Source organism: Sinocyclocheilus anshuiensis, unplaced genomic scaffold, assembly GCF_001515605.1.
Source record: "Sinocyclocheilus anshuiensis isolate Anshui unplaced genomic scaffold, SAMN03320099.WGS_v1.1 scaffold4, whole genome shotgun sequence".
In the NCBI taxonomy this organism is placed as follows: Eukaryota; Metazoa; Chordata; class Actinopteri; order Cypriniformes; family Cyprinidae; genus Sinocyclocheilus; species Sinocyclocheilus anshuiensis.
In genome coordinates, this window is record NW_015554075.1 from 1,101,610 (window position 1) to 1,113,565 (window position 11,956).

At 38.6% G+C, this 11,956-nt stretch overlaps 1 protein-coding gene across 1 annotated transcript in view; it reads right to left on the reverse strand.

The window, feature by feature from the left end:
• Window positions 1–11,956, reverse strand: part of cdh24b (cadherin 24, type 2b) — a 159,425-nt gene that overhangs the window by 53,421 nt on the left and 94,048 nt on the right. The window contains exons 3-5 of the mRNA XM_016461039.1: window positions 10,019–10,313; window positions 8,634–8,753; window positions 4,061–4,228 (exon numbers count right to left, since the gene is read on the reverse strand). Of these exons, the coding sequence (XP_016316525.1) occupies window positions 4,061–4,228; window positions 8,634–8,753; window positions 10,019–10,313 (583 nt within the window). The remainder of the gene's footprint in view (window positions 1–4,060; window positions 4,229–8,633; window positions 8,754–10,018; window positions 10,314–11,956) is intronic.

Here is an 11,956-nt window from a genome sequence, read left to right on the forward strand (position 1 = left end):
TTTTTTTGTGGGTTTCATGCTGTCCGCTAAGGCATAGGACACACACAGGCTTTCCTCCTCACCAACGACATTAAACACAGTGTCTACACTGGACACGAGCGGCAAAACATAATCGCTCCCATTATAATCAATGACAGCGCCGGTTGCATCGCCCCGCAAGTTGAAGAACGCCCTTTTGACGCAATGCAGGGCTACTCTAATCCCATTTTTCCTGTTCTAATCTGAAAATATAAAATATATATATATAATATTGAACTCACAAGTTTAATGTGTGTAAACAGACTACAAACAGAAAACAAATTTTTAACAAAACAACAACACAATAACTTCTTCCATAACTTTAATATCTCATTAAATCAGTCATGATTCCTTTAATCGTTCCACCCCATAATTGGACAATTGTGCCAATTCCAGAGCCAATGCATGCAAAAGAGTGATCAGAATAAACTGTACATCTTTAATACAAATAAAATAAATTATTTGAAAATATTAATTAAAATATTATACTTCTGTTATGTTGATTCTGCATTAAATCACCGTCAGTGTTAACAGCCTTTTGGTGAACATTCATTCACGTCATGCAGCGCATACGGTGACGCATCAAAATGAAATCATTCCCATTATAATAAATGAAGTTGACTATACTGCACAGATGCTCCAGTCACTTCATTTTCCCTGAATATAATTTGATCATTTAAATAACTTCTGATCATTACTTGTGATCAATGACAACTTGTGATTTTTGAATTTAAAAAAGGGCCAGATTTAAATCACCTTTTGTTTTTAACCATATATACTACCATCAAAAAGTTTACGGTAGGTAAGACTGTTTTAAATGTTTTCAAGAAGTCTCTAATGCACCAAGGATGCATTTATTTGATCAAAAATACAGTAAAACAGTAATATCCTGAAATATAATTACAATAATTATACAGTTACAATATAAATGTCTTTACTATCAGTTTAATGCATCACATTTAAATAAAAATAATAATAATGTTGATTATTTCTTCTTCAACAACAAAATATCTTACTGACCCCAAACCTTTAAACAGTGGTGTAGCTTTATTTTTTATCTACACCATACCGTTTAAAAGTTTAGGGTCAATTAGATTGCCAAATACAAACAAAACAAATCAATAATGTGATACAATAACTAATTCAACTGTTTGATGACTTCACTGTTGCTTAAGTTAAGCTTACAGCTGATTAGTACTGAACACTGTTGAAGTGCAGCTTCAAGGCTTCCAGTGTAGACAGGATGTAACAGATGAATTTAAAAGGTGTGAGTGGGAACACAGACACACACACATACAAGAAGACACACAATCCCATAAATAAAATTGATTCCATTCTCAGGGCAGAGTTAAGCTGTCCCTTTTCTTGTGTCACCATCACCCCTGCTCTCCTAGTCTCCTTCCCATCTCCGTCTCCCTGTCAGCCTTTTTTTTTTTTCTTTGCTTTCTGTCTGTGGACAAATTACGGTGATTATCATTTAGTTCCTCTATTCTTAAACTCCCTTGCTTCTTTTGCTATCTTAGCTTTTTTTCGTCTTCCCTCAATCTTCTCATTTCCCTTCTCCTTCTCTTTTGTACTTTCGCTCTTCATCTGTAACCTGCAGACACTCCAGGGAAATAAATTAGTAATATTTATGATGAAACCTTCTCAGTATCGTTGCTTCTTATCTCGTCGCCTCATAAAAAAGACACTGATCTTAACAGGCGTACCTATGTAGTCATCCGTCAAACAATCTACCCAGCCATCCATCACGGGCACAGTGCACTGCTCTGCTCCTCTCGAATGCCCAACACGGCAGCCAAGGCTGTTAAAACTACATAAACCAGCTCAACTCCCCCTGCACCTGAGTCTGCATCTATTATACCGAGGGATGCATCAGCCTCGGCGCTCCCCGCAACATTCTTCAAACGTAATTGCAATGGTCAAAACAGCTCCCAAAACGCCTGTAATTTGTTTGCTTTTATCTGAAGCAAACTCTCGGAGAGATTTCTAAATCGGCTTCCAAATACGAGGAGATTTACCCAGCCTTGCTCAGTGAACCTGAGCGTCTACCTGGGTGAGACTTTGATATATTTTCCCCACACGTCTTCAGATAATCTCACCCCGGCTCACCCCGGTAAAAAAACATGAGAATATGAAGGGCAGAGCTGATGCTGGGAGAGAAGGGGCCCTGTTTTGACCATACTAATAAAGGGCTGGTATGTAATTGAGCAGAACTGGAGGGAGGCTGCGTTTGATAGTGTTACGGCCCCTATGCAGGGACAGTTAAACAGCTGACGGTGAGCACTAGATAAGGCTCTTTTCTATAACCAACCTCTAACTCTAGCTCTCCTGTCTCCCATTCTTGGAAATAGCTGGTTTATATGCACCAACCAGGTTGTATACACAATTCTCAAACTCATTTAGGAAAACAAAATAGTATAAATCAAATGTTCTGGGATTTTGCCACTCTTACTGATGGGAACAGTAGGGAGGGGACGGGAAAATGGAACAGTGATTCAAACTATGTCCACTACACAAGCTACACATGCACTAAATTCTAGACCAGGGGTCTAGACATTTTTTCTGGTTAACCACTGTGCCATTATCTGTAGACTAGAGCAAGTTCCTTCTTGCATTTTAATAGTATTTATAGCTCCTATAAATACTAAAAGTATTTATAGCTCCTCACAGGCTGTGTGACCATGAGGAATGATTAACTCAAAATGTACGCAAACGTTTAAGTCATGATGATAAGTTGAAGGCCAACCTAGAATATTAACCTGCCAATCCAGTCTCATGAAAAGCTGTGGGAATTCACACAAGGTTTGGAAGAATTCACAGACACATACACACACAAATAATGCAAACCTAAACCTAACCATAAAACCAAACCTCTACACCTAAAAAAAAAAAAACCCAATTAAAAAATCTAAAGAATATCCATGTTGTAAGATTTCACCATCTCTTATGAATTATTAAAAGTTGTCATGAAAGTGTGATATGATTTGTCATCAGTTTCCTCTGGAATTTCTAATGTGTTTTTAGAATAGCACTTTTTCATCAGTATTTTTAGCAGTCATTACTCATTAGTCTTCATGTCACACGATCCTTCAGAAATCATTCTAAAATGTGGATTTGGTGCTCAAGAAATTTTTTTTTTTTTTATGTGCATGCCTTTATGTAATTTGTTGTAGCACAAAATGTAAAAGTTAGTTTAGACCTTATTTCACTCCCAAAACAAAAGCTATGATTCTAAAAACTGCTCAAAATTCCTGTGAGAACCCATGGATTAAAAAAAGAAAAGTAATTCTCTAGTGGGTTTTATAGGATGTATTTCAATGAGTGTCTTTTTCATGAAAGAGGAGGCTTTTATTGTACAAACTATAGGAATTTAACCAGGGTTTGAAATTAACTTTTTCACTCACCAGCCATTCATAACTTCTACTAGCCAAAAAAAAGTGCCTGAGGCTGTCCACACTGGACACAACAAAGCAACTATTGGAAATAATTTTGTACTTTGTGTCAGTACGTCATAAATAGAATGAGACATTAGTTTGCAATCAGAATTTGTCATGCTGCGCTGCATCCAGTGTAGACAGCATCACTGATTATAATGGGTTCTATTGTATTTTGTGTAGACACGGTGTGAGACTTCAGTCATCTTTTGACTTTTTGCAATTGCTTCAACGCAAAGGAAACCAGCGCCATTAGGATGGGTATGTTCAAGTAAGCTAGATATGTTCAGATGCTGCGCAATTAGGCTTTATTTAAATCTATTTAAATCATGGATCATGATGACTCACTAGTTCAGCATTTGCGCTAAATCTGTGCAGATTTGGCTTACATGAACTTCCCCAAGAAATGAATGAGTGAACATAATTTAGGAAAAGTAACCCACCAAATTGGCTAGTGGTTTGAAAGTGTTATCTGCCACAGCTGATTTTTACCTGCATTTGGCGTGTGTTAATTTCAAACCCTAAATTTAACTGGCAACTTACTATAAATGGTACTATAACTTCTGCAAGGGATATGCATAGACATGATGTGAAAAGTTACTCACTTTGTACGAAGTGCGGAGGGTTGTCATTGACATCCGTCAATCTTACAGTAACCGTTGTCGTTCCTGACAGGCCGCCAAGATGGCCGCCCATGTCTTTAGCTTGCAGCACCACTAGATACTGATCCTGCGCTTCTCTATCTAGATCTGGAACTGCAGTACGCAGGATGCCTGAGGGAGAAAGAGCGACAAAGAGAGAAGCACATCACAAATTCAATCATCTCCTTGAATCAAATCATTTCCATGTGTTCTCTGACCGTAAACTTGTAGAAACGCATCCCAGCGGACAAGGTCACCTGCGCGAAACTCCTACCGTAGGACAACAGTCTATGATGAAGGTTTATTAAAATGTCACAAGAAAGTTTAACTGGGAATACACACTGTAGATTGGAAGAGACCTTTCAGAGTGCTACGGCTCAGAATGCTAATTCCCGCTAATGAGTAAAAAAGAATGCCAAGCAATGCATATAGGACAGAATTAGGTTAATATCCTTGATTAGCATTCACAAACCTCCAGTAGAAAAAGCCCTCTCATTCATATCAGCGTGGGGTCCACAAATGTCAACAAAATTAATTAGGTTTAATTAGACGGCCAAATGGAATCAAAACACGAAGGAAGTCCATTATCCACATAGACAGAGACACAATGCACAAGACTTCTACACAAACATTCGCACAATGGATCCGTGCGAGCAGTAAAATTCATCTTTCCCTCTCTCACTCCTTCTCTCTGCCTCATTCTTTCTAGCCTGTCATACACACAAATACCCATCATTCTCCTCGCAACTCTTACGCTCACACATAGAGATTGGCCACACAGTCCCACTGTGTGTAGAACCATACTGTGCTCACTTCACTTTTGCCAATTCCACTCTACAGCACAAAGAAGCAGGAGTGATTTTTCAAATGACTACAGCACCCCTGTAACCCTGAATAAAAGCCTCTCGCAAGCCTCTGGGTCACAAACCAGACCCACCGACAGGCACAGAGGCAGAGCACAGAGGCCGGGCCGTTGTGTCGTTTAAACTTGCCATTTAAAGGAAAAGTTCACCCAGAAATTCTGTCATCATTTACTCAACCTCACGTCATTCCGAACCCATATGCTGTTATTTTATTCTGTGGAGATATTTTAAGACTCTTTATACAGCTACACTACCGCTCAAAAGTTTGGGGTCGGTAAGATTTTTTATGTTTTTGAAAGAAGTACTCATGCTCAGCAAGGCTGCAGTTATTTTATCGAAACCACATTAAATAATGTGAAATATTATTGCAATTTAAAATAACTTTTCTATTTTAAAATATTTTAAAATGTAATACATTCCTGTGATGGCAAACCTGAATTTTCAGCAGCCATTACTCCAGTCCAGTGTCACATGAAATCATTCTACTATGCTGATTTCCCACTTAATAAACATTTATCATGATCAAACATAGAAAAAGCATCTGCACTGCTTAACATTTTTTTGGAAACTGTGATATAGGATTGTTTGATGAAAGAAAGTTAAAAAAGGACAGCATTTATTTGAAATATACATTTTTGTAGCATTACTACAGTATATAAATGTATTTTTACTGTCACTTGTAATCAATTGAATGCCACCTTGCTGAATAAAAGTATTAATTACTTGTCACTAACTCTAAACTTTTGAATAGTAGTGTATATAATGGCACCAACAAGAGCCCTAAAAGTATCATAAAACTAGCCCATATAACATGAAGTATTATACAATATCTTTGTGTGAAACAGACATTTAAATCAACACATTGCAAGAATGTTGCTTCACACCATCAAACGAAAAACATAATTTGTTCCTAAAGAAGAAAGCCATTTTCAACTTACTCACTAAATGCTGTATATACAGTACTATGTATCATCCATTAAAAATGCTAAAATCATCATTGAATTTGGAAGCAGATGCAGGCTAGATGTAAGTTTTAGTGGCATCAGTGAATAATGACTTGCAAATCTCTTGCAAAGCTATCATATCATATCATATGATTCATATGACTTCAGAAGACTCATATGAACTACAAGTCATATGAACTACTTTTTATGCTGCTTTTATGGTGATCTTTTTAGAGTTTTCTCACTGAATTGTTATTGTATGGCAAGAACTGAACAGAGATTCTTTAACACATTCGATTGTGTTTTCCACTGAAAATATAACAGCATACAGGTTTGGAATGACAAGAAGATGAGTAAAAGATGACAGAATTTAACTATTCCTTGAACAGTTCACAAACCTGCGGTGGCGCTCACTTTGAAGCATTTTTCAGTTTTCCACAGCCTTCAGAAGTGTGATTTGAGATAGTGTTTGCTGCATTTGTTAGAAGTGCAGCTCAAGCGGTATGAATACATTTCTGCCAAGTCAGTCTGGATTAACGAGCATTGAAGAGAGGGAGGGAAGAACCAGGAAAATAGGAAGGAGGAAAGAACCAGAGGGATGAAGGGATGACAGAGTAAGGGGGAATTTACGGAAATGATAAGGGCTTTGAAGAGAGAGAATGTGGCGCTAATGGCTGACCAGGGACTGAGACTGGCCTAAAGACAGTATAACATGAAACTGAAGGCTCTCTATTTCACAAAAGCATTGTGATGTATTTTTCACTGACTACACTTGATTCAAACCCAGTCCTTCAGACTTGATGGACAAGTCAAGAACTTCAAGTGATGTTCTCCATGTTGTCACTGAGACAAACACTTGAAGCGGTTCTTCAAACAGTATCTCATAAATGTTTTAGATATCATCACGTTAGTGGTACCTATACTGTTACTGTATTGCTGTTATTGCAGACTTTGCAGTCAGAGGCCTTTTTGACACTTTTATTGACAGTACAGTAGAGACAAAATGATGGTGAAAAGATGAGGGAATCAGATCAAACTCACACTGGCCACATGAGCACCATGGCACGTGTCAAAAACCTGAACTATACATTTCTGAAAGGATCGTTAGTTTATGGTGGTTAGTGCTGGTTTTAAGTGTTCTATGCTTTGCTAAACAGAGTTAAATAACATTAACACTGTTTTTGCATAACTTGACAAATTTACTGGTTGTAACTGAAATGACACACCATAGAATAATTGTGATAATTGATTTTAACAGGTGATAATTCATCTTCACACATCGCATGTCTCAAATTTCATGTCAAGCATGTTTTTCACTTACACATTTGTCTCCTAAGTAACCAAGTAAAGTCATTTTTGAAACAACCTTAATGGGGCAAAATTGTAAGTCATGGTGGAAATGTTTCTTTCATATAATAAATAAAGCATAATACACCTTTAGTATTTTAACAATGGATTTTCATAGTTTAAAAAATAGTTAAGCCAAAAAAAAAAAATGTAATAAATGATTCACTCTCGTGCCATTCACCATATTTGATGTGCTCTATGTATGTGTTGATCAATGTTCATAAATTGAATAAAAGGCTAAATTAAATCTGTTCATCATGTAAAGCAATTATGTCTCTTCAGAAGACTTAGATCAAAAATGCATCACCGAGAGAGAGAGAAAACACAAATACATGCCGAAATAATATAAAATACAAGTAAATAAAATGAAATGTTTACAAACACTATAAAAATGTATTTTGTTCCCCTCATAAATCTTTTAAATTTAATGGTATTCAAAACACAACAGAACTGAAAAATTTAATTATAAAACAAACATATATTATAGTGGCATTCACTATAAACAGCATTCATGATAAACACCTAGCCTAAATGAAACTATTTTAAATGAAACTGAAGTTACCAGCGTGTGGAAAATACCCTATACAAATAAAATTGGGCACACATACCACTCTCAGTCAGCACGGATCCAAATCAGTGTGATTTGCGCAGGTTGTGTGTGCTTGATATTTACTGCATTATATAAATCACTTTGGAATATAATTCGCAGCACATTTCAGTTAATAAAAAAAATCTGATTTATAATCCAAAAAATATGGTAAACTACTCAATTCATATGGACTATGTTTACCATGTTTTTATGAATTTTTTTAAGCGTAAGAGTTTTGGGTAAATGGACATTCAATGGAGGGACAGAATTCTATCACGTTTCATTAAAAATAGTGTGCAGCATCCACCTGGATGATCCGATGGCAGCCACAGTGCGCCAGAACGCCCACCACACACCAGCTTATTGGTGAAGCCAATCAGCAGATATGGGATGATTAGGAGGCCATGATGGTCAGAGGCCAATGGGCAAATTTGGCCAGGATGCCGAGGTCACACCTCTACTCTTTTCGAAAGACATCCTGGGATTTTTAATGACCACAGGGAGTCAGGACCTCGGTTTAACGTCTCAGCCGAAGGACGGTGCTTGTTGACAGTATAGTGTCCCCATCACTATACTGGGGGTGCTAGGAACCACACAGACCACAGGGTGAGCACCCCCTGCTGGCCTCACTTGTACCTCTACCAGCAGCAACCTAGGTTTCCCAGGAGGTCTCCCATCCAGGTACTAACCAGGCTCAACCCTGCTTAGCTTCAGTGGGTGACCAGTCTTGGGCTACAGGGTGAAACGGCTGCCGTTTTAATAATAAAACAGTTCCTGGGAAAAGAAAAACCCACCTGTCTGAGCATCCACTGAGAAGTGCGGCTGCCCCTGAACAAGTGTGTACACCAGCCGAGCACTGTTCCCATAGGTGGGATCATCTGCGTCTGAAGCCGTCACCTGAATGATGGAGGTCCCTGAGGAAGAATTTCAGGGAGCGAGAGAGAGACAGTAAGCGAGAGGGCAAAAAAGACAATAAGAGATGATCAATATGGCACATATGAACACAGGTCATTACAGGACAAGCACATTACATGAAGAGAGCTGTATAAAGACTGACAGATTCTCCCCTTCTCTCCTCTATCTCCCTCCTGCTGCAGTGTGACAAATACAGTATTCACTTTCTCTTCTCCCCAGCCACACACCTTCTTTCATTCGCGCCTCTGTCTGTCTCACTTCATTTCTCTTCATCTCCTTCTCCAATTCCCCATTTGCTCCCTCTCTCAATCTCTATGCCTGTTTTTGCGGCCACACTCCCCTGTTCCCTCAACTCCCTCACGTTTCGAATCTCTCTTTCGCTCCTGACAGATATGGACTATTTTCCAACCAAATAAATCACAGAGCTTCACGCGAAGGACCGAAGCAGTTTGAAACGAACATATATATGTACAATGGAAAGAGAACTACGTTTCCCATGGGGCAATGGCTGACAAGCTCAGAGGGACGGGGGGATTTGTGGGAGCAGCTGTTGCTGTTTTCAGACATCAAAGGCCTGACAGTGTCACCATGAGAGCTTGTGGGTTGAGGGGAGGGTGCCGTCTGATTACAGATCTTCCGCAGGTAGTTAAGAAGCAGCAAATAGAAGAAGGTAGGAGAATGAGAGCGAGAGAGAGAGAGAGAGAGAGAGAGAGAGAGAGATTGTCACTATAAACGAACGATCAGATAGGCAGATCAAAAAACAGACGTGACTGCCGGGTTGACGCAACATGCCCTGGCTCAGAGAAATCTATTCATATTCAATCTGAGTGGAACTGAAAAAACACGCCACAATTTAGACTGATAACACATTCACACTGATGGAATATTAGATTTGAATGGCGCTCTGGTTTCGTTTACCTCAGCAAGGGTTCGAGTATTCAGATGCAGTGCAGAATATTTCTTGTTTGCGCTTAGGATCCTTTGATATTAATTAAAGCCATTTCAGGCAAAACAAAACAAACACGACTGTCTAGGGGTAATATTTTGAGCCCGCCTCAAACGGATGTAAAATCGATAAACGTGAGAGGTTATTTCACCGAATGAGTGTCATTAACATTTAAATGGCACAAATTATAGGGAGCATTTTCCTCTGCTTTTCATCCAATGATTTTTGGGACAGCATGAATCCTGCATTATTCAAAAATCATTGACATTCACCAAGAAAACGTGCTAGCGGGGATGAGCATATGTTGTCTTCCGCTACCTATGTTTGCCATCTCGGGTACTGTGGCGCTGTAGGGTCCTTCCTCGAAGACAGGTGGGTTGTCGTTGATATCCTGCACTCTAATGATAAACTGGGAGGAGGGCTCCAGGGCACGCTCTGTCTGACTGTCTGTTGCTGTGGCAATCAGCCGGTATTCGTCCTTCTCCTCCCGGTCCAAGGGCTTGGTTACGTGGATGTTGCCCGTCTTCTCGTCAATCACGAACACTGACCCCGCCCCCTCACCCCGCAGCACATACCTAGTGCGTCCATCACCTCTGTCCATGTCAGTGTGAAGCTGATGAGGAGAAAAAGAGAGGGAAAGGTTGAGATTACAAGGGACTGAACGGTTCAGAAGGACTAATATATTGTATACACAGTGCTGGGTAGATTGTAGTCCATTAGTAATTCAAAATTACATGACTGAAATTGAAGTTAGTACCGTACTCAATTAAATTACACATTTTAGGTTATATAATTTACTTTTTGATTATTTTTAGATTACTTGTAAACCAACTCGTCTGTCACGTTGATTTAAAGGTGACATATCATGAAAATAATGCTATAATCGGGTCCCCAGTGCATCTACCAACCCAGAAAATGTGAAAAAGAACAAACCAGTAAATTTTTTATGGTAAGCCTTTCTCTGCAAGCTTGTGCAAAAAAATGAGCCGCTCAGATTTCGCTCCCCCCGTAACGTAGAAAGGGGATCTTATTATAATATTACCGCCCCTTAATCTGCAAGTTTACACCCACGGGGCCCCCATTGTGTTTCGTAAGCAACAATGTTGTACCAGTGCCATGGCGAAAGTTCGAGCAAAGCATGCTAACTGTTATGCCTTTGGCTGCACTGATGATCACAGAACACTATTTAGAGTCCCAGCCTCAGAGGAGACAAGAGAGCAGTGGATTTATTGATGTATTTACTGTATATTATGCTGCTGCCACACAGATCTAATATAAACATGCAATTTCTTTCCCAGCGGTTTACCTTCACAGACAAAACCGACTGTTTTTGTAACTCGTGTGTGTTTTTAACATAAACTTGTGTGTATTTGACAGTTTAAGTGCAATAAGACATGAAAAATTACTTAGTTTAGATTATCAGAAGTTTAAACTATATGGTTTAAAATGCATGATTTCATCTCAATAGTATGGAAGCCCGTTTCCACCACTGAATAAAAAATAAAAAAAAGGTTATTGCGACTTTTTATCTCACAATTCTGACTTTTTTTCTCATAATTGCGCGATACAAACTCGCAATTCTGACTTTTTTTTTCCATAATTGCCTGATACAAACTCGCAATTCGGACTTTTTTTCTCATAATTGCCTGATACAAACTCGCAATTCTGACTTTTTTTCTCGCAATTGCGAGTTTATATCTCGCAATTCTGACTTTTTTTCTCACAATTTTGACATTTTTCTCAGAATTGCGAATTTATATCTCACAATTCTGAATTTATAACTCGCAATTCTGAGAAAAAAAGTCAGAATTGCGAGTTTATATCTCACAGTTCTGACTTTATTTCTCATAATTGCGACTTAATGTCTCGCAATTGCGAGTTTATATCACGCAATTCTGACTTTATTTCTCAGAATTGTGAGTTTATATCTCACAATTATGATTTTTAACTCGCAATTATTCTGAGAAAAAAGTCAGAATTGCGAATTTGTATCACGCAATTCTGAAAAAAAAAGTCAGAATTGTGAAATAAAAAGTCACAATTACCTTTTTTAATTTTTAATTCAGTGGCGGAAACGGGCTTCCATACACCTGTTACACGCACCCCTGTCACTGTAAACTGGCCTGTCAATCATCTTGTCACAGTTAACATCCTCCACATTTCGTTTCATTTAACTTCCTACCGTACTGGAGAGAAAAGAAGTAGCACATTGATCTGCCAGTCGCGGGTCTTTCATGCCGAGAACTCTGCTCATAT